The following is a 24,070-nucleotide window of genomic DNA, read 5'->3' on the forward strand; positions in this document are numbered from 1 at the left end:
GTGGGCGTGTCTGACGTCTGGTGCTGGAGCGGGCTCTCAAATGCTACCAGAGTAGCAACCGTCGTGGCCGACGTCGTCAGGCTAGCGTTGCTAAAATGTTGCCAAAGTGACAAAATGCAACAATTACGTAATTTAGGATATTTAGGTCAATTCGAGAAGTTAGCGTCATCCGACTGGGCACTTCCGATGTTTTTTTGGGCACTTCCGATGTTTTTTTTAACAGTTTTTTTTAATCACGCCCTTGTTGCTTTAAATGTTTCCTCCTAACCAAGATGTATTAGCTACGCTGCACGCAAACGTACGACGTGGAGGCTTCTGCGACGCTCCAACGCGGACATCGTACACATCGGTTTTATTTCAAGTGGGCGTGTCTGACGTCTGGTGCTGGAGGCGGGCTCTCAAATGCTACCAGAGTAGCGACCGTCGTGGCCGACGTCGTCAGGCTAGCGTTGCTAAAGTGTTTGCCAAAGTGACAAAATGCAACAATTACGTAATTTAGGTCAATTTGATAAGTTAGCGTCATCCGACTGGGCACTTCCGATGTTTTTTCTAACACTTCGAATCACGCCCTCGTTACTTTAAATGTTTCCGTTACAAAGATCCTCGCCAAGATGTATTAGCTACGCTGCACGCAAACGTACGACGTGGAGGCTTCTGCGACGTCGATGCACCGTCATGGCCGACGTCGTCAGGCTAGCGTTGCTAAAGTGTTGCCAAAGTGACAAAATGCAACAATTACGTAGTTCAGGATGTTTAGGTCAATCCGAGGAGTTAGCGTCATCCGACTGGGCACTTCCGATGTTTTTTTCAACACTTCGAATCGCGCTCTCCGAGGTGCAGGGACGTCAGCGAGGCTCCTATTGGACGATACAAGCTGTCAATCACACAAGTGTCCACCCACTCCGTGTCGTATTTGTTAACTCCGCCATGTTTTAAAAAAATTAACTTTTGCGATAAACGTCACCTCGTTTACACGTCGCGATGAAAGTAAAATATAACATAAATGACGGTAATTCTTAATTTTCAAAGTTAGCGTACAGTTTCACAGCTTCCTGGTTGCCCCCTGGTGGACAACTTTGCTCAACGTTCTACGTCGGCAGCAAAAAAAACCCACAAAGACGCAAAAAATTCACGACACACAAAAGTCAGCCGTCCTCAGGGGGGGAGGGGCTTCTTCTCCAAGCAGTTCCCCGTACCCTGTGGCTCCGCCCCCAATACCCTGAACTTCATACATTTTCATAAACACAAGGGGGCGTCAGTCCTAACAAAAACAGTCTGGACTTTTTCTTTTTTTTTCTTTTTTTTAACTAAACTACGACAAAGTGCACTTAGTCGGAAAAACAAGAAATAAATAAACAGACGCCTGACGCAACTCGTTCACGTTCAAAACTGCGATCGAGAAACAACATAACATCGACATGTTTAACCACGAGGGGGCGGAGCCTAACCACAACCGATTCTAATAACAAGCTAAAATTCATCGCACACAAATGTACGAAAAAAAATTCTCACTCGCTGAAGCCAATTTTTGAATAATTAAATAAATAAATTTCGTAAAAACGAAACGTAGTCAATGCCGTTTCAGATGAATGCGATAATCTTCCGTATATTTCCTACAGTGGACGGAAAACAGAAGAGCCTGCCCTCTGGTGGTGAGGTGAGTAGTGCACGATAATTTTTTTTTTGGCGTTTCCTTCGACTTTATCTCGACTTCAGGTTTAACGAAAAGAGTGAGTGACTGGAAACAGCAAGGGATTATGGGGGATTATGGGGGTTCAAACACTCACGATCTCATCCAGAAAAAACAAAACATTTAGCTCATATTTGGACTGAAAATAATGTCGTTTTAACAAAGTACATTTTGAAGCAGATTTTTCCCCATTTCATTATTATAGGAACTAATAGCGCTAGGCACGCTAACGTGTTAACGACGCTTAACGTTGGCGCATGACGCGTTTTCCGGAAAAAGTAAACGCTAACCTTTAAAAACAGGCACACGTACGCAGTACACAGGTACGCTAGTTATTTGTAGCGCTGCTCTTTTCCTTTGATAAACAGTTCCACTGTAGGCTAACGCTAACGGAGCTATATGGGTAAACAGTGCCATGGCGTCTTTTTCCGGGTCAGTCGTCATGGAAACACGCAATGCGCTAACACGCCCAGCGCTAATTTAAAAAAAGGTTATCGTCAGTGTCTCATATACGACCACGCTACAGAAAGGCGGAACTGTCCCTTTAATCCCGCTCTGCGTGGCAGGTGACGGCGAGGCCGCTGTGATGACGTCACCGTGTGATGATGTCACTTCCTGGGCAGCAGCGGCGCCAGCCTCTGCTTCTTGACGGGCAGGAAGTGGATCTCCTGCGAGCTCACCTTCTTCACTTTGATGGCTCTATTTTTCGGGATCTTTTTGTCGCCCGTCTCGTGCGCCGCGTCGCCCGCCACAGCCGCCGCCGCCACGCCGTACAGCTGCTGCAGCGCCGTCGCCCCCTGGCTGCCGTCGCGTTTAATGGAGAAGTTCTTGGTGGAGACGCCGGACAAACCTTTGATCTTCCCGCACAGGATGGCGGGGATGGCGTCCTTCACCGCGACGATGACCTTGGCCGTCTGCGAGGCGCCGACGAGCTCCAGGTTCTCCCGTCCCGGAGAACCCGAGGCTCCGCCCCCGCCGCCGCCCACCACCCACCTGTGCTGCCGGCTGAACTCCAGCGACGCCAAACTGCCGAGGAGTTTAGAATCGAAACTCTGAGAGCGATCCACGGACGAGGAGGCGGCGGCGGCGCTCGCGTCCTGACCGCACTGGAACGCGAACTCTCGGCGCGGCGTGGGGGCGGAGCCGCAGGACTGAGCGCACTTCCTCCGGACGGCGGGCACCGACAGGTCCAGCGCGCCGTCCTGCTGCATGCTGGGAAACTCCTGCTTCGGCTCGACCGGACACGACCTCACGGAGAGGTCTAAGGCCTGTCCGTCGTCCGCAGGAAGTGAGCGCGGGGACACTTCCTGTGGCGACGCGCAAGTCTGAGTGCTTTTACTCGCGCTGCAAAGAGATTTCGGAACGTTCCACTTCGAGTCCTGAGGGGTCTGAGGGACGGGGACGGGGAGGGGGACGGGAAGAGGCACCGGTAAGGGAATGATGACCGGGTACGGGACCAGGAGCGTGGGGGGCGGGACCAACGGCGCCAAAGGGGAGGTGTACGGGGGCAGAGGGAAGAAGGCGGAGCCCGGTGACTGACAGGTGGTGGGCGCGGCCTGGGGAGGAAACAGGTCCTGCAAGATGGCGGCGAAAGCCGGGTTCTGGAGCAAGGCGAGCAGGTTAGCGTCCGGCGGCGGTCCCGCAGACTTCTGGTGGGCGGCGGGCGGCGGCGGCAAACCGAACGCCAGCGGGTTCTGGCACAGGACGGCGTTGGCGCCCGGAGGAGGAGGAAGGACCATCTGCTGGTCCAGGACCAGAGGAAGCGACACGGGGCTCTGGCCGGCGATCAGGAACGGCGCCGCCCCCATGTGGCCGAGCTGGGGCGCGGCGGCTGTTCCGGACATCTGCAGGTGGATGGGCAGCATCAGCGGGCTCTCGCCCAGACACACCGGGTGCAGGACGGTGGCGGCCACTTTCAGCGACACGCCCCCTGCTGGAGGGTCGGCGGCGGGGGTCGTGGCAGGAGGTTCGGAGGAGGAGCTTCCTTTGTGGCAGGACTCCGCCCCCGTCTCCGCTTTAGCGCCGTCCGCCGCGTCGTCTTGGCTTCCCTCCATCGTCGGACGGTCAGAACATTTCTGTCCGACGCTCTGAAAGACACAAGAGGACACGCCGGCTCAGACTCCTCCCCCTCTGTCACACGACCAAATGGTTTGACCCGAGCGAGAACGACACAGATAATAATCTCATTGTTTTTTATGCTGCAGTTTTGTTTTTAACAATAAAATGATAGCTAGTGGGCGTCGGCTTGTGACCCGAGGCTCCTCCCCTTCCTCTTCAGTGGGGTCATGTGACAAATCATTAGCTACGTTTTACGTTAAATAATTGCGTATTTTTGCGAAAAATGTCACATTCTGATGAAACGTAAATAATCGTCGTTACTGTGAACAATATTTGTCGCAATAATACGATATTTCTATAAATCATGTTTTTCGCAAATTTTACAAAAACTTAATTACAGATTTTTTTTTCACATTCTTCGGCAACATAAACGTTTTTTTCGCAACATCACACGATTTTGTCATTTTTCTTTCAAAGCATAAATTGTGATTTTTCGCAAACAATACGACATTTCGTCACATTCTTTTCCGACGTTAATAATATTTTTGTAGATTTTGTCAAATTCTTAGAAAATTAAAATGTTTTTCGCAACTTAAGTCACATTCTGATGAAACGTAAACAATCGTTGTTTATTTGTCGCAATAATACAAGATTTTGTCGCTTTCCGTCAAAATTTCCGACCAAATTCTTTCTGTAAATAGCGTTTTTCACAAATTTTACAAAAACGTAATTAACAATTTTTTTTTTTCACATTCTTCGGCAACATAAACGTTTTTTTTGCAACATCACACGATTTTGTAATTTTTCTTTCAAAGCATAAATTATGATTTTTCGCAAACAATACGACATTTCGTCACATTCTTTTCCGACGTTAATAATATTTTTGTCGATTTTGTCAAATTCTTACAAAATAAAAATGTTTTTTTACGCAACTTAAGTCACATTTTGATAAAACGTAAATAATGTTTTTTCGCAAATTTTACGAGGCTGAAATCACTCAACATTTTTTTACATCGCAGATCGTAAATAATATATCATTATAAATCAGAAGGTTCTGCAGCGCCCCCTCGTGGTCCTTCAAAATAAAACCTGAGAGCATTTTCAAGTGTTGTAAATTTTTCGGGGGGATTTTTCTCGTTTTTGTTTGGATTAGCGTGGATTTGCGTCGTCTAAAAGAACAAAGAACAGCGGCCGGTGATGATGTCATCGCTCAGGACACGCCCCCTCCGCTCTAGCAGCTGATTTGTTGTGAATGATTTGAAAGATGCAGCGCCCTCTTGTGGCCGTCGCTGGGACTCTGGAAACCCTCGGCTAGCCGGTGGCTAGTTGTTAGCATGTGTCCTCCATTAAAAGACAAATTTTCCATATTTAAAAAAAATTTAAAAAAAATTTATTTAAAAAAAACACAACTCACGGTGAGGTCACCTGAGGACACGCACGCGCACGTTGCTATGACAACAAACAGGTTCAGGGCGGTGGGGGTGCTGCGTGTGTGTGTGTGTGCTCATGCACGCGCTCGTCTCCTCTTATCACGTCAGGTCTGAGGCGCGTGAGACAAATAAAAGGAACACACACACACACACACACACACACAGAAACGTCCTCGCGCTGAATCGATCTCACGTTATTGACACACTTTACGCTTTTAAAACATAAACAAATACATAAATAAATAAATGATTATAAAGAGGAAAACAAACCGTGTCGGTGTCCGTCTGTTGTCAGAGTCTCGCGCACACAGACGGAGCTAAAATAACACAGACGTTACAAACGTTTGTCCTCGCGACAAACTGCTGCGTCACGTGAACGTGGTGAAAGCGTGAAACACAACATTCATTCATTCATTCATTCATTCATTCATGTGTTGTTGGAGCCTCGCGCCGCTCGATCCGCTTCCCTTTAAAAAAAAAAAAGCCGTTCGTTTTTGTCCTCGTGACATCAAAGTGCAGCTTTACGACACACGCGCACGCTTTCCCTCACCTGTGCGGCGGAGCTCGCGCTCGTTGTCCGGTTTTTTTTTACCGTAAAATTACCGAGAATCGTCCACATGAAAGAGACCCGGTGATGCTGATGATGACGATGATGATGATGATGACTGCGGCTACACACACACACACACACACACACACTGAGACTGCGCGCGCAGCAGCTTCCTCCTCCTCCTCACAAACAGATGGTGAAAATAAATTAATTTAAATATAAATTTAAATAAATTACAAAAAAAAACGTCACAACAAAAGGAAAAATACGTCATTGTTTCACGTTTGTTTGTTTGTTTTCGCCTCTGAGCCACCGTAGTTATATATATACATACATTAATATACATATATATATGTATATTAATTGTTTTGTTTATTTTCACAATTCTGTTCATTTTATTTGCTAGTTTTTTTCAAATCTTATTTTCCTTATTAATTTTTGACTGTTTTTAATATAATTTACATTCTAATGTTTTTTATTGTGCTTTCATTTCTTTGTGTATCTTATTAGTATAAATATGTGTATAAAATGGTATTAATATTTAATATTATTAGTAATATTAAATAATTAATCATATATTTTTATATATATATATATAAAATAAGTAATACTATGTTTGTTTTTGCCTCTGAGCCACCGTAGTTCTGACTAAACAGCCATTTATATGACATTTACTGTTTATATGGTTTAAAGGCTTTTGTTATATATATTTTTTTTTAAATATTTGTTTTGTTTATTTTCACAATTATGTTCATTTTTATTTCCTTTATTTTATTTAAAATGTTCTTTATTTTTTTTTGACTGTTTTAATATAAATTACATTCTAATGTTTATATCATCATCATCACGTTGAAAGGTTTGTGTGTGTGTGTGTGATCTGTTATTTATAATTTAATTCATATTTAAATGTTGTGTTTTCTTCCTCAGTCACTTTCATTAACAGTCTGTGACTGTAATGGCGCCATCTGGCGGTTTGGAGCCGACACTGCAGTTATTCTCTTCTCTATAGAGTATCTGTAATGCACTTAAAAAAAAGCTTTATTATATATATTTTATACTTATATTTAATTATATTCACCTTTCAGTGAAGTTTTTTTTTGTTTCAAACTCAAACAAATGTCAAAATAAACAACCAGAGTGGTTTTTCAAAGCAGTCACATTTATTTATTTGTTTGTTTCATTTGAAGGATGTTTACCAACAAATCAACGCTGAACTAAACTTAAAAAAAAACATAAAAATAAAATCATAAAATAAATACAGGGCAAAGGTTTAAAGGTCAGAAATATACAAAGGTTTGAAATTCATGTAAACATTTGATTATTTTACATAAAAAAACAAATCAAAACAAACTTCTTTTATTTACAAGTTTGTACAAAAAGAAATCTTCTACGATTTAACGTAAACGTTCAGAGTCTCGACGTCGTTTACGTTAAAAAAAACGGATTCGCGTTTATAAAAAAAAAATCTGCAACGTCAGTGCGAAGAAAAAAGAAATCGGAATGCGTACCCGGTTATTGTTGTTGTTGTTGTTGTTTTACGGCTAACGTAGATTTGCATAAAAGATCGTGAATCACGACAAACGTAAAGTCCTCTTGACGTATAAAAGTTTTGTAAATACATGGAATTATTTATTTATTTATAAAAATAAATAAATATAGATTTAAAGGTCCAATACGCAACATTTGTGTGTGTGTGTGTGTGTGTGAGATGCATTCAAGGACCGCCGTAAACTAAACACACTTCAAAGAATCCACAACTCTTTCTTTTCATCACAGACGATAAAATGTAACGCGACACAAAAACATCCTCCGTCCAAACTGAGTCCAAACTGTGCTGTGAGCGCCCCCTGCTGCTCGTTCAGTGGCTAACGTTATCGGCACAGTTCGCTCCGATTATACTTAAAAAAAAACAAAAAAAAAAACCCCGAACTATCCCTTTACCGTGTCTTTCTTTGCGATTCACTTCCTGTCGCCTCCTCTAAAAACTCGTAAAAACCACTTCAAAAAAACCCCCCGAAAAGTCCGTTCTTGTTCCCGATCACGTGACCTCACGTTCTCTCACAACCTGCGACGTTTTCATGTTTCCTGTCTCACATCACGCGGTTATTGCACGAGAAATTTGCTAAAGTTTCGTTAAACTTTAAAACGTTAAAAAAGGGACGTTAACGAACACTTGAAATGTCGCAAGTTTTCGAATTAGCATTTTCCCCAAAGGTTCGTAAATATACATTATCGTGTGTTTGCATAGTTTTTCGCGTCAGATTTTCCTGAGAGAAATAATTGCGATTCACGATATTATTGCGATAATCGTTTTTTAAAAAGAAATTCACAGAAGTGGGCGGAGCCTTCTCCCCGTTCGCGGCCATCTTTTTTTTTTTTTTGTATCCGTAAATGTACGAATTTCCCCGAAAATGTTCGGAATCAAAGGAAACATCGCGAAAAGAAAACACGAATTATGTTCCCGAACATTTTTTGTAATGTTACAAAATCCTGTAACCAATTTACAAAAATATGACTTGTTGTGTTTTTTTCGTGGGTGGAGCTTTGACCAGAGGGGGCGGGGTTTCATGTCACAATTTTAGTGATATTCATTGCGATAATTGTAAAAAAACTGCTCAACACTTTAAAAAACGTATTAAAATAACTTCGCCTTAAATTAATATATTTTTTAGTAAAAAGTTATAAAATCACGCGGTCCTGGAATGAGACACTGGCTCCCCCTTGTGGCACAGGATAAATCACTATGTCGTTATGTCGGTGAGAAGCTTTTATTTATAATCGTTTTTGTAGTTAATCAAAATGTATTTAGCAATTTTCACGATATTTATGAAATAATCAAAGTCCGTTCCAGCAGAAGGTGAAAGGGTTAGCGTTCATGGCTTCATCAAGTCAGCGGACGTTGTGTTAAAGCTGCGCTACGTAAACGCGTGTCGATCAAGTAAATCGGAGAAAGATGGCGATCTTTCGGCTCCTCCCACAGGCAGGAACGTTGACCAATCACATCGCAGTTCACAGACAGAGAGCAAGGGCGCCTCCTATTGGCCGTTCTACGACGCGGCTGCACGTAGAAGTTCGCAATTCCAGCATAAATAACGACTTTCTACACTGTGAAGAAAACGTAAAAAAAGAATTCATTCGTGCATTCATTCGTTCATACGTTCATTCATTTGTTCATTAATTCATTTGTTCATTCATATGTTCATTCATTCGTTCATTCATTCGTTTATTCATACATTCGTTCATTCATACGTTCATTCATTTGTTACTTAATTCGTTCATTCATACATTCATTCGTTCATTCATACATTCATTCATACGTTCATTCATACATTCATTCATACGTTCATTCGTACATTCATTTGTTCATTCATACGTTGATTCATACGTTCATTCATTTGTTCGTTCATTCATACGTTCATTCATTCATTTGTTCATTCATTCGTTCATTCATACATTCATTCGTTCATTCATACGTTCATTCATACGTTCATTCATACATTCATTCGTTCATTCATACGTTCATTCATACATTAATTCGTTAATTCATACGTTCATTCATACATTCATTCGTTCATTCATACATTCATTTGTTCATTCATACTTTCATACGTTCATTCATTCATACATTCAAACGTTCATTCATACATTCATTTGTTCATTCATACATTCATTCGTTCATTCATACGTTCATTCATACATTCATTCGTTCATTCATACATTCATTCATTTGTTCATTCATACCTTCATTCATACCTTCATTCGTTCATTCATACGTTCATTCGTACCTTCATCCATTCATTCGTTCATTCATATGTTCTTTCATTTGTTCATTCATTCATATGTTTAAAAATATCTGTACGTCAGATTAAACTTTAGTTGAAAACTCTGAATTTACCAAAATAAAAGCAGAGCATAGATTTTTTTTTGTTAAATTTCGTATAAAATCGACCTTCGATGATAAAATATTCCTGTGATTGTTTTGATTTGTCATCAGTAGAAACAAAGCGCCCCCTACTGGCTGTTTAAACCACCTGTAAGTACACGCCCCCTTTAACGCTGAGAGTCCGATAAAAAGTACGGGACCGAACGTTGAGCGATTTACGCTTTAGCTTTAATTTGATCAAAAATATATATTTTTTAACCAAATACAACTGATGTTTTTCTTTGTCGTCAGTGGAGAGCGCCTCCTGTTGGCCGTCAGAGGGAAAAACCTTTTACAGGAAAAGTCACAATCCCAACATCGGTAAAAACTGCTCCGTAAAGAAAAACGTAAAAAAATTGAGAAAATAGTCGGAAAATAAGCCTTAGTGGGAGGAGCTTAGTGATCTCGTTTACGTTAGCCGTCCTAGCTCACTTTAAGCCCCGCCCCCTCTCTGATTCTCGCCTCAGGTGATTTGACGTGAACTCACCTTTGATCGACTTTATGAAGTGGTTTTTCAAGGAAATAATATTTATATTTAAAATATGTTAATTATTCGCTCATAAATATTCATCATTAAATTCATAATTTTTTTTTTCTACGTTGTTTTTTTCCTACGTGGATCTGCGCGGCGGCGTCCGCTCGCCGTGAGGACTCCCGTCAGAGTTCTCCGTCTCGCCCTCCGAGATCGCCTGCATGGGGGCGGAGCAAAGTCTGGAGCGGGCGCCGTAGCGGCTGCTGTTAGCGGGCGGCGGGATTCTGGAGCGACCGTGACGCGCCGCCGCCGCCGCCGCCGCCGCCGCCGCGCTCGACGGGAAGGATTTCGGGGAGAAAGCGTCGGCGTTAGCTCTGGAGAAGAAAAGCTGATCCGAGTTCAGCGGCGACGGTGACGGCGAGGCGGCGGCGGCGGCGGCGTGGTCCTCGTGTTGCCGCGGCGACTCAGTCAGAGAATCGGCGAGGGATTTGGGCGTGACCGGACTCTTGAGGATCTCCGTGGCCGACATGCGGTAGCTGGAGTCGCAGCGACTTCCTTTGCGCAGCAGCAGCAGCTTGAACTCCTCGCTGGACGTGATGGACTTCTTGGCGTTCCTGTAGATCGATCCGGAAACTCGCTGAAGACCCGGCGGCGTCACGGCGGCGGCGGAGGCGGAGGCGGGCGACGCCGCGGAGGAAACCGGCGAGCTAGGGGCGCTCGCGTCGCCACTGGAGGGCGAGCTCGCCGGCGACGCGGCGTTGAGACGGTTCCTCGCGGCGACCTCGGCCGAGTCTTTGCGACCCAACACTTTCCGTTTGGACCTGGAGGAAACGAGAAGAGGCGGAGTCAGACACGAGGAAGCGAACAAAGACGGCGGCGGCGGCGGCGTTTAGCGGACGTTTTGCTGACCTGTGGATCATGGCGAACAGATCCTCCGTTGTGCGACTTCTGCCGGGCGACAGAAACACGGCGTTGTCGGCGTCGCTCGGCGGAGACGCCGCCGTTTCACCGGGAACGGAATCTGGAAACAAAACAAAACAGAGTCCAGGTCCAGTTTGATCCAGGTCAGAGTTCTGCAACAACCACTGAATCAGCAGCATTTATTCTTTCTTTCCTCTGGAGTTTATCGTCTATCAGTACATTTTGTCATCGTTTATGAAGATCGTATATAACGTCGTTTCCATGACGACTGACAGGAAAAAGACGCGTGTGACGCCATGTTTACGTGACTCCCGATTGTTAAGATGAGTAAAGTCACGCTAACCTTTAAAAAGAGACGCACACTTACGCAGTTACACAGTTACGCTAGTTATTTGTTAGCGCTGCTCTTTTCCTTTAACAAACAGACCGCTCCAGTTCCACTGTAGGCTAACGCTAACCCGCGCTAAAGGAGCTAACACAGCTAAGTCACAGTGAGTGACTTTGGTGTGGGAGAGTGGGTGACTTTGGTGCAGGGAGAGTGAGTGACTTTGGTGCGAGAGAGTGAGTGACTGGTGTGGGAGAGTGAGTGACTTTGGTGTGGCAGAGTGAGTGACTTTGGTGTGGCAGAGTGAGTGACTTTGGTGTGGAGAGTGAGTGACTTTGGTGCAGGGAGAGTGAGTGACTTTGGTGCAGGGAGAGTGAGTGACTTTGGTGTGAGAGAGTGAGTGACTTTGGTGCGAGAGAGTGAGTGACTTTGGTGCGAGAGAGTGAGTGACTTTGGTGCGGGAGAGTGAGTGACTTTGGTGTGGGAGAGTGAGTTACTTTGGTGTGAAAGAGTGAGTGACTTTGGTGTGGGAGAGTGAGTGACTTTGGTGTGAGAGAGTGAGTGACTGGTGTGGGAGAGTGAGTGACTTTGGTGTGGGAGAGTGAGTGACTTTGGTGTGAGAGAGTGAGTGACTTTGGTGTTGGAGAGTGAGTGACTTTGGTGTGGGAGAGTGAGTGACTGGTGTGGGAGAGTGAGTGACTTTGGTGTGGGAGAGTGAGTGGTTCACAAACTTCAGTTTCCTGTTGTTAAACATACCTTCTTCTGTCTCCAGCATGGACTCGTCCTTCTCGTCCTTCGAGGAGCTTTCAGCAGAGACGACAGACGACTCACATTCGTCGTCTCTGTCGTCGTCGTCGTCGTGGTAACGCCCTTTGCTCAGGTGCGTCTCCTCTGATTGGCCGTCAGCAGCAGCAGGTGTTTCCACGCCGTCCGACAAAGACGCTTCAAGATCTTCGCACGTCTCCGTCCACACGTCTTCTTCCTGACCCGCCATCGCGTCACAAACGTCCTGCAGTGGCGGCGGCGGCACTGACCGCAGCTCGAGCGCCGCCGGCGCGCTCTCTAAGACGCCGCTGCCTTCCGTCAAAGCTAACGTCTCCAGCGACGACGCGCAATGCAGCTGCGGCGTCAGACGTTTGGACGCTTTGTCCTCGACGGCGCGCAGCTGGACCGAGCGAAGCGCCGTGGGCGTGACGGTCGTGGCGGGGGCGGAGCTAAACGTCCCGAGATCCGAGACGTTGTCGACCCAGTGGAGGTGGAGGTGAGAGGGCGGGGTTGTCGCGGGCGGCTCCGGGTCTCTCTCGGTTGCCGCGGTGACGTGGGCGTGCAGCGACGGCGACGACAGAGACGACTTCCTCTCGGGGACTTTGGGCTTCCTCTTGCGGCCGGCTGGCGACGGCGGCGGCGGCGGAAGCGGGGGGGCGGGGAAGAAGGCGGAGCCGAAGCAGGAGGAGGAGGTGGGCGTGTCGCACTGACTGGAGTAGCCGCTGGAGGGACTGGCGACGCCGCCCAGCGTCTCCGGCGACGTCAGCCCGGAGGAGTCGCCCTCTGCTGGCGGCAGCAGCGAGGGAGTCGCCGCCCGGGAGGCGGAGCGTGACGGCGCCGACTCGGAGCCGTCGCGCGAGCGTGCGCACTCCACCACCGTGGTCGCCGTGGCCGTGCTGGAGTTGGACAGCGAGCGGTACGGATCGCCGGGTTTTAGCTCGCAGGGCATCCACAGGTCGGCGTAGACCACGCCCTCGTCCCTGAAGGCCACGCCCTCGTCCTTGAAGGCCGCGCCCTCGTCCTTGAAGGCCACGCCCTCGTCCTTATGGGAAAGAACATCTGCGGAGCTGAAGCGGCACAACTCGGCCACGTCCTCCACCGACGAGGGGGAGGAGCTGGATAAAACCAGCCGCAGCTTCGACGGCGGACGTTGTTGCCCGCACGAGATCTTTGGCTCCTCCTCCTCCTCCTCGTGGTCGTCGCTGCAGATCTTCCTCAGCGAGGAGCTCCTCTGCGGCGGCGGCGGCTTGGCCTTGGGCTTCCTCAGGGTCATGTGACCGGCGTACGTGAAGCTCCCGCTCTCCTTCAGACCGCAGTCAAAGTGCATGGAGGTGTAGTACCCCTCAGTGTCCACCGAGTAACCCGACACGGCGTCGGCCTTCTCCGAGAAGCTGCTCTCGCACGTGTTCATGCTGCTGAAGCTCGGGCAGCCCAGGCTCGGCTCGGGGCTGAAGTCGCGCGGGCGCGGCGGCGGCGGCGGCGGCGGTAGCGACGGCAGCGGCGGTTCGGCGTGGCCGCAGTTCCACCCGCGCTCCAGCGGGGGGCTCACTCCCGCCTCCTCTAAGATGTCCATGGCCGCGGACGAGAAGGAGCCGCTCCTGTGGTGGTGGTCTTCCGCGGCGGCGGCGTTCAGCGAGAGCTCCGAGTCGCAGTGGGAGGAGCCGGTGAGGGGCGGGGTTAACGCGGCGGGGGGGAGGGTCTCCGAGGTCTGGGAGGGGCACGCGGAGCTGCTGCCGCTCCAGTTGCCGCTGGACGACTGGTGGTCGTCCTTGTGGTCCATGTGTGCGGCGAGCGCGGCGGCGGCGGCGGAGACGGAGTGGACGGGGCTGCCGAAGGTGTCCGAGCTGGACGAGATCTCGCTGCGCGGCAGCAGACGAGATCTCGTCCTCTCCGTCCACATGTCCTCTGACAGCTGCTGGTACCGGTGTCCACCGGCCTGCTCGTCCACGCCCTCCTCGTCCTTCAGGAGTAGCGGCGCGGACAGGAAGTCCTCCGTGTCAAAGGGACATAGCTCCTCCTCCTCGTCCTCCTCCTCCTCCTCGCTGTGACGGCGTCCTCTGTCCGTGGTCCTGATGCCGTCCCGGGGCAGGCTCCTACAGCGCAGCGGTGAGAACGCGGCGTCAGAACCCGGGTGGTCGCTCGGAGACGAGATGTTCCCTGCAGACCGGGACAGGGACGCCTGGACCCTCTGAGTCCTGGTCCTCCTGCGAGACGGACCTCCTGACACCAGGAAGTCCTCGGTCTGACAGCCGGAGTCTCTGGTGCTGAAGTGAGACGAGGACAGTTCCCCGTGGGACGGAGACACGTCTGGACTGGAGAGGACGACCGCTGTCCTCTGTGTGGACACTGGAGACTCGTCTGAGTCTGGAGGACAGAGACCAAGAAGAAGATCATGACGACAATGTGTCAATTACATGTGTCCACTCACAAGTGTGTGTGTGTGTGTGTGTATATATATATATATATATATGTGTGTACATGTACACGAGTCTTACCCAGCCCCTCCCTCACTTGTCTACAGACTCCGATCACTGTCCTTCGTCTCCTCAGCTTCTTCCTCCTCTGAAGCAAAGACTGAGAGTGAACCAGAGAACAGCGAACACTGGCATCTCTGTCAAACACCAGGCCTGAGGACATGAGAGAGGACATGAGGACATGAGAGAGGACATGATAGAGGACATGAGAGAGGACATGAGAGAGGAAATGAGAGAGGACATGAGGACATGAGAGAGGACATGATAGAGGACATGAGAGAGGACATGATAGAGGACATGAGAGAGGACATGAGAGAGGAAATGAGAGAGGACATGAGGACATGAGAGAGGACATGAGAGAGAGAGGACATGAGGACATGAGAGAGGACATGAGAGAGGACATGAGAGAGAGAGGACATGAGGACATGAGAGAGGACATGAGAGAGAGAGGACATGAGGACATGAGAGAGACATGGGAGAGGACATGAGGACATGAGGGAGACATGAGAGAGGAAATGAGAGAGGACATGAGGACATGAGAGAGGACATGAGAGAGAGAGGACATGAGGACATGAGAGAGGACATGAGAGAGGACATGAGAGAGGACATGAGGATATAAGAGAGGACATGAGGATATGAGAGAGGACATGAGGACATGAGAGAGGACGAGAGGACATGAGAGAGGACATGATAGAGGACATGAGGACATGAGAGAGGACGAGAGGACATGAGAGAGGACATGATAGAGGACATGAGGACATGAGAGAGGACATGATAGAGGACATGAGGACATGAGAGAGGACATGAGGACATGAGAGAGGACATGAGAGAGAGAGGACATGAGGACATGAGGATATAAGAGAGGACATGAGGACATGAGGATATAAGAGAGGACATGAGGATATGAGAGAGGACATGAGGACATGAGAGACATGAGAAAGGACATGAGGACATGAGAGAGGACATGAGGACATGAGAGAGGATGAGAGGACATGAGAGAGGACATGAGGACATGAGAGAGGACATGAGGACATGAGAGAGGACATGAGAGGGACATGATAGAGGACATGAGAGGGACATGATAGAGGACATGAGAGAGGACATGAGGACATGAGAGAGGACGAGAGGACATGAGAGAGGACATGAGGACATGAGAGAGGACATGAGGACATGAGAGAGGACATGAGAGAGGACATGAGGACATGAGAGAGGACATGAGGACATGAGAGAGGACATGAGAGAGGACATGAGGACATGAGAGAGGACGAGAGGGCATGAGGACATGAGAGAGGACATGAGGACATGAGAGAGGACATGAGAGAGAGAGGACATGAGGACATGAGAGAGGACATGAGGATATAAGAGAGGACATGAGGATATGAGAGAGGACATGAGGACATGAGAGAGGACATGAGGACATGAGAGAGGACATGATAGAGGACATGAGGACATGAGAGAGGACATGAGAGAGGAACCTTTGTCTCACTGCTGTAGACACAGACACACAGACAGACACACACACACAGACACACACACACACACACACACACACACACACACACACAGACACACAGACACACACACACACACAGAAACAAACCTGAGAGGACGATGTTTCAGCGTCAGATTAAAGAAGAAGTGAAGAACTTTAGGGAGAATCCTGCTCTGAGACTCTGTGTGTGTGTGTGTGTGTGTGTGTGTGTGTGCGTCTAAATGAATGACGATCATGTGACGGCAGCTCAGGCTTTTCAGCTCCATAGCAATCACTGAACTCTTCTTACAATGTGTGTGTGTGTGTGTGTGTGTGTGTGTGTGTGTGTGTGTGTGTGTGTGTGTGTGTGTGTGTGTCATTGACATTCGTGTCACAGCGTCTCACTCTTTGTGTTAAAGCATGAGAACACACACACACACACACACACAGAGTCTGGCTTAGCTTCAAAAGTAAAAAAACAAACACACACCCAAACTAACCAACTAGCTAACTAATTAACTAGCTAACTAACTAATTAACTAACTAACGAACAAACTAACTAAACTTGCTATAACAATAACTTACATGAATGAAGAGTGTTAACAGTGCTAACAGGGAGGCTACTGTCAGTTAGCAAGAGATGAGAAGACTGATATGGTTAGTTAGTCTGGCTTAGCTTCAAAAGAAAAGAAAAAAACACACACCCAAACTTACCAACTAGCCAACTAACTAACTAATTTACTTACTAACTAACTAACCAACTAACTAACTTGCTATAACAATAACACGTGAATGAAGAGTGTTAACAGTGCTAACAGGGGGAGGCTACTTTCAGTTAGCAAGAGATGAGAGTACTGATATGGTGAGCTTAGTCTGGCTTAGCTTCAAAAGTAAAAAAACAAACACACACCCAAACTAACCAACTAACTAACTAATTAACTAACTAACTAACTTACTCACTAACGAACAAACTAGCTAAACTTGCTATAACAATAACTCACATGAATGAAGAGTGTTAACAGTGCTAACGGGGAGGCAACTTTCAGTTAGCAAAAGATGAGAGGACTGATCTGGTTAGCTTAGTCTGGCTTAGCTTCAAAAGTAAAAAAAACAAACAACTTAACTAACTAACAAACATCTAAACTAAATAACGAAGTAACTAACTAACTAGCTTACTTACTTAATAACTAACTAACTAACTAAACTTTCTATAACAATAACTCACATGAATGAAGAGTGTTAGCAGTGCTAACAGGGGAGGCAACTTTTAGTTAGCAAGAGATGAGAGGACTGATCTGGTTAGCTTAGTCTGGCTTTGCTTCAAAAGAAAAAAACAAACACCTTAACTAACTAACTAACTAACTAGCTAACAAACTAACTAACTAACATCTAAACTAAATAACGAAGTAACTAACTAACTAGCTTACTTACTAACTAACTAACTAACTAAACTTGCTATAACAATAACTCAAATGAATGAAGAGTGTTAACAGTGCTAACAGGGGGAGGCTACTTTCAGTTAGCAAGAGACAAGAGGACTGACACACACACACACACACACACACACACACACACACACACACACACACACACACACACAGGTTACCGGTCACATTGATGGGGACCACAGATGAGGTCATGACCTGCCTCCTCATCCTCTCCTCAGGTGTGGGCAGAGGCAGAGTTCTGGTCCAGTTGGTTTGTTTGTCCAGTGTTGACGGTGAGTTAGGGACGGGGAACTTAGAGCGCTGACCCAGGGTCACCTGGTCGGGGTCAGAGGGCGTGGCCTGTGACACACACACGGACATTTGAAAGGTGAGTGGGTGTGGCTACTGTTGTTGTTAGGGTGGTGAAACTCATCTTCAGGGATTAGTTGTGTGGAGTTTGTGGACGATCACGTGAGATTAGATCATACAGACATGCTTCAGAGGAACAGTCAGATTCATGCAAGAAGAAAATCACAACACAACAAATCACTGTGTGCTTTTGTGAGAAAGGAGAATATGTTGTGATAACTCCTGTTAGCCTCACTGCAGCCTTTTGTGAAGGAAATCCTCTGAGGTCAACACTGACCCTGGGATTAATAATCCAGACTAGCAAACCAGTCACAGAGACAGCAGCCACTGCACAGGACACAAATGTGACAACAAGTCATTTCCAGTCACGACAACACACACACACACACGCACGCACGCACACACGCACGCTAACACACACGCACTCACACACGCACACACACACGCACACACGCACGCTCACACACACGCACTCACACACGCACACACACACGCACGCACGCACGCACACACGCACTCACACATACACACACGCACTCACACTCACTCATGCATGCACGCACGCACACACACTCACACACACACTCACGCACGCACACTCACACACACACGCACGCACACACACACACGCACTCACACGCACTCACACACTCACCCACACACACTCACACACACAAGCACACACTCACGCACACACGCACGCTCACACACGCACTCACACACGCACACACACGCACTCACACATACACACACGCACTCACACTCACTCATGCACGCACGCACACACACTCACACACACACACTCACGCACGCACACACACGATCTCACTCACAAACTCACGCACGCACACACACGATCTCACACACACACACTCACGCACGCACACACTCACACACACTTACGCACGCACACACACGATCTCACACACGCACTCACGCACACACACACACTCACACACACACACGCAAGCACACACTCACGCACACACGCACGCTCACACACGCACTCACACTCACACACACGCACTCACGCACACACTCACGCACGCACACACTCACACACACACTCACGCACGCACACACACGATCTCACACACACGATCTCACACACGCACTCACGCACGCACTCACGCACGCGCACACACACACACACACACACACACACACACACACACACACACACACACACACACACAGAAACTGGACCAGATTCTCAGGCTCCACTGGTTACAGTTGCAGTACGTACTCCAGGCCTGCGGGAGGTGCTGTGTCCACAGAGACTCAGAGAGACACAGTGTGTGTGTGTGTGTGTGTGTGTGTGTGTGTGGAAACTCATCGAGACGGAAACCTGTTTCACAGCAAACTGGGCGGAGTCAGTGGGCGGAGCTCGAGGACAGAGAGGACATGCACGACAGAGATGTTTGTTATGATGATTAGAAGAAGAAGAAGAAGAAGTCAAACCAATAAGAGGAGGAAGAGGAGGAGGAGGAGGAGGTGAATGATGATGATGATGATGATGAGAGGAGGAGGAAAAGGAGGAGGTGAATGATGATGAGGAGGAGGAGAGGAGGAAGAGGATGAGAGGATGAAGAGGAGGAGAGTAGGAGGTGAATGATGATGATGATGAGGATGAGGAGGAGGAGGAGGAGTGAGTTGTACCTTTCTGCTCCAGGGAGATAAACGACAACATTCTGTGGGGGAGGAGGAGGAGGAGGAGGAGGAGGAGGAGGAGGAGGAGCGTGTGGATTCAAACTGAATTACAGGACAATAAAAAAACATGAATGAAGAAAATAAAGAGTGAACTGTGACATGAAGCAGTGATGACAACAACACACACACACACACACACACACACACACACACAGTGTGTGTAAATACATTTCATTTAAATCCAAACAAATCAAATTAAAGACATTTTGATTCAAAGTTAAAAAACAAAACAAACTCATATTTAACATTAAAGATGATAAATGACAAATAAAGTGAGTTTATCACCTTAATAAAACACTCACAGAACAAAATCTACATCACATTAAGTCTTTATGACGTCTTTATGTCACAAGATCACTGTTAATCTGAAGTCTGTAAACCACTCACTCTCCCACACCAAAGTCACTCACTCTCACGCCAAAGTCACTCACTCTCTCACACCAAAGTCACTCACTCTCCCACACCAAAGTCACTCACTCTCTCACACCAGTCACTCACTCTCTCACACCAAAGTCACTCACTCTCCCACACCAAAGTCACTCACTCTCTCACACCAAAGTCACTCACTCTCTCACGCCAAAGTCACTCACTCTCCCACACCAAAGTCACTCACTCTCTCACACCAAAGTCACTCACTCTCTCACACCAAAGTCACTCACTCTCCCACACCAAAGTCACTCACTCTCTCACACCAAAGTCACTCACTCTCCCACACCAAAGTCACTCACTCTCTCACACCAAAGTCACTCACTCTCTCACACCAAAGTCACTCACTCTCTCACACCAGTCACTCACTCTCTCACACCAAAGTCACTCACTCTCCCACACCAAAGTCACTCACTCTCTCACACCAAAGTCACTCACTCTCCCACACCAAAGTCACTCACTCTCCCACACACCAAAGTCACTCACTCTCCCACACCAAAGTCACTCACTCTCCCACACCAAAGTCACTCACTCTCCCACACCAAAGTCACTCACTCTCTCACACCAAAGTCACTCACTCTCCCACACCAAAGTCACTCACTCTCCCACACACCAAAGTCACTCACTCTCCCACACCAAAGTCACTCACTCTCCCACACACCAAAGTCACTCACTCTCTCACACCAAAGTCACTCATCACTCTCCCACACCATAGTCACTCACTCTCCCACACCAAAGTCACTCACTCTCCCACACCAAAGATCCACTGCTGCCTCCATCACTAACTTACAATGACTGATTTTAGTGAATTCAGCTTTTAAAATATTGACTTTAGACTTAACTCAGTGACACAAAGTGACCACACGAGGCAGCAGAGGACCAGCAGCTCCTGTGTCCCTGTGAGCTAAAATCACTGGTTTTCTCTATGGGCTTTGGTGTGGGAGAGTGAGTGGTTTACAAACTTCAGTCTAACAGTGAAATAAAGACGTGAACACGTTCTTAAAGACGTCGTAGACTTAATCTGACGTAGACTTTAATCAGAGTCTTTTGTTAAGTGGATTAAACCAGTTTTTCTTCACATTTCAGTTTAAACTTCCAGCTTCTGACCACAGCTGAGTCCACGCCTGAGAACCTTCAGACAGATTATAGTCCCAGGTGTGAACACTCTTGGATTGTAATCCAATCACATCAGAGCAGTTAAGTTAAGTTTAGCGTCGACTGATGACCTCACCGTGGCTCTGAGGTGAGGAGGAGGAGGAGGAGCAGGAGGAAGAGGAGCAGGGTACAGGGAGATGGTCACTCTGCTGCTGCTCGATGATCGTCCTCGCTGTTGATCTGTACATACACACACACACACACACACACACACACACACACACACACACACACACACACACACACACACACACACACACACACACAATGATGTTTGTTTATGCACTAAACAAACTCAACAGGACACAGTGATGCCTGGATGAAGCAGCACACTCAGGCCACTAGAGGGCAGCACGACACCACAGTGTGTGAGCGTGGACGGAGGTCAGAGTTCACACTGGAATGTAAATATTTAAACATTATCTGCTTCATAAAAACAAAGAAATCATTTAGACATTTGAGAAACTCATCATTTTAAGAGAATATCAGTTATTTTGAAGATTCAAAGACAAGAAAATCAGCTTCTTAAATGTGACTATTTTCACGTTTCTGTCATTTTTCAGCTTCTTAAATGTGAATATTTTCACGTTTCTGTCATTTTTCAGCTTCTTAAATGTGAATATTTTCACGTTTCTGTCATTTTTCAGCTTCTTAAATGTGAATATTTTCACGTTTCTGTCGTTTTTCAGCTTCTTAAATGTGAATATTTCCACGTTTCTGTCATTTTTCAGCTTCTTAAATGTGACTATTTTCACGTTTCTGTCATTTTTCAGCTTCTTAAATGTGAATATTTTCACGTTTCTGTCATTTTTCAGCTTCTTAAATGTGAATATTTTCACGTTTCTGTCATTTTTCAGCTTCTTAAATGTGAATATTTTCACGTTTCTGTCGTTTTTCAGCTTCTTAAATGTGAATATTTCCACGTTTCTGTCATTTTTCAACTTCTTAAATGTGAATATTTTCACGTTTCTCTCATTTTTCAGCTTCTTAAATGTGAATATTTTCACGTTTCTGTCGTTTTTCAGCTTCTTAAATGTGAATATTTTCATGTTTCTGTCATTTTTCAGCTTCTTAAATGTGAATATTTTCACGTTTCTCTCATTTTTCAGCTTCTTAAATGTGAATATTTTCTAGTTTCTGTCATTTTTCAGCTTCTTAAATGTGAATATTTTCAAGTTTCTCTCATTTTGCAGCTTCTTAAATGTGAATATTTTCTAGTTTCTGTCATTTTTCAGCTTCTTAAATGTGAATATTTTCAAGTTTCTGTCATTTTTCAGCTTCTTAAATGTGAATATTTTCTAGTTTCTGTCATTTTTCAGCTTCTTAAATGTGAATATTTTCTAGTTTCTGTCATTTTTCAGCTTCTTAAATGTGAATATTTTCAAGTTTCTGTCATTTTTCAGCTTCTTAAATGTGAATATTTTCACGTTTCTGTCATTTTTCAGCTTCTTAAATGTGAATATTTTCATGTTTCTGTCATTTTTCAGCTTCTTAAATGTGAATATTTTAATATCATATTATATCAGTATTATATTATCATTATATTATTATTATATTATATGCTATAATCTGAAGATATGCTGACCTCGGTGCAGCATCCACACACTGAGCTGAGCTCGTCTGTGCAGCTCATCCACACACGGTGGTCTGGTGGACGAGTGGAGGACGTTCCTCTGCTGAGGCCACGGCGCTCGGTGATGCGTCGTCAGTTTGCTCTCCACGTCCAGGTTTGACACCGCTGTGGAATAAAGACAGATTACAGATTAAAGCGGATTAAACCTCTGTTCACAAACAGGCGTGTGTTTGAAAACACTGGAGAATGTGACGGACGTCTTTTTGTCCACACTCCAGTGTTTTGACCTTTTTTAGGCGTTTTCAAAATTCTGCTGTAATCTCAGATTACCGAAAATAATCTCAGAATTCCTGTCTTTACTCTCAAAATTCTAAGAAAATCTCAGAATTCAGATTGAATTGACTTTGTTCACAGAATTCCTCTGTAATCACAGATTACTGAAAATAATCTCAGAATTCCAGTTTTCCCTCGAATTCCTGCCTTTACGCTCAGAATCCTGACATTTTCCAATTCCTACTTCTAACCTCAGATTGTAGGCTTTTTTTTCTGATAATTTTGATATATATTTTCAGGAAACGTCTGAATTACGAGATTAGATTTAGAGATTAGAATTCTGACTAATTTTTTTATCTCAGACTTCAACATTTTTTCTTGGAATTTTGACTTTTTATCCAGGGAATTCCAACTTCTTTACTTTTTTTTTCAGAATTCGGACATTTTTCCTCAGAAACAAACAAACAAACAAAAAAACCCTCTGCATTATGAGATTAAAGTTAGAATTCTATAAAAAGTAAGAAAAAGTCTTAATTCTGACAGTTTTTTCCTGAGAATTTTAACTTTTCCCCCTCAGAATTCCAACTTTTATCTCAGACTTCCAACTTTTTTCTTGGAATTCCAACATTTAAACTCAGGTTCTTGATTTATTTTTTCTGAAATCAGACATTTTTTCTCAGATCTCAGAGTAAAACATTCTGAATTATGAGATGGCTTTTTTCCTCTCAGAATTTTGACATGTTTTCCCTCAGAATTCCGACTTATCTGAAACCTCCAACTTTTTTCTCAGAATCCTGACTTTTTGTTCCCTGAATTCTGAGAGAGAATCAGCGTGGCCCTGATCCTGTGGATTATTGTTATCATGTGAGATGAAGCACTTTTAATCTCCCTGAATAAAAAGCACATGTTTCTGTTCTGCTCAGTCAAATCTTTAAACTTCCACTCTCACATACTTGTGGTTTTTTCCAGCGTTTCTAACGTTATTAAGGTGAAAGCGTGCAGACGCGGAAAAATGCAGCAGCTAAAGCTCTTTCCAGTTTGGCGACGGCGTCACAGTCT

General features: G+C 46.0%; 2 protein-coding genes across 2 annotated transcripts in view; both read right to left on the reverse strand.

The window, feature by feature from the left end:
* Nucleotides 1–2,298: 2,298 nt before the first annotated feature.
* rai2 (retinoic acid induced 2) lies at nt 2,299–3,744 on the reverse strand (the record flags this gene model as incomplete). Its single annotated transcript, XM_083888346.1, has 1 exon — nt 2,299–3,744. One exon carries the CDS (start codon nt 3,742–3,744, stop codon nt 2,299–2,301), a length of 1,446 nt encoding a protein of 481 aa, XP_083744472.1.
* A 6,517-nt stretch (nt 3,745–10,261) lies between these two features.
* Nucleotides 10,262–24,070, reverse strand: part of LOC310926249 (actin remodeling regulator NHS-like) — a gene marked incomplete at both ends in the record, with an annotated part of 50,036 nt that continues 36,227 nt past the window's right edge. The window contains 7 exons of the mRNA XM_083888347.1: nt 10,262–10,943; nt 11,032–11,143; nt 12,125–14,497; nt 14,629–14,760; nt 17,685–17,865; nt 19,534–19,589; nt 22,751–22,903. Of these exons, the coding sequence (XP_083744473.1) occupies nt 10,262–10,943; nt 11,032–11,143; nt 12,125–14,497; nt 14,629–14,760; nt 17,685–17,865; nt 19,534–19,589; nt 22,751–22,903 (3,689 nt within the window). The remainder of the gene's footprint in view (nt 10,944–11,031; nt 11,144–12,124; nt 14,498–14,628; nt 14,761–17,684; nt 17,866–19,533; nt 19,590–22,750; nt 22,904–24,070) is intronic.

The sequence above is a fragment of the Microchirus variegatus genome, assembly GCF_963457635.1.
Source record: "Microchirus variegatus genome assembly, chromosome: 4".
NCBI lineage: Eukaryota > Metazoa > Chordata > Actinopteri > Pleuronectiformes > Soleidae > Microchirus > Microchirus variegatus.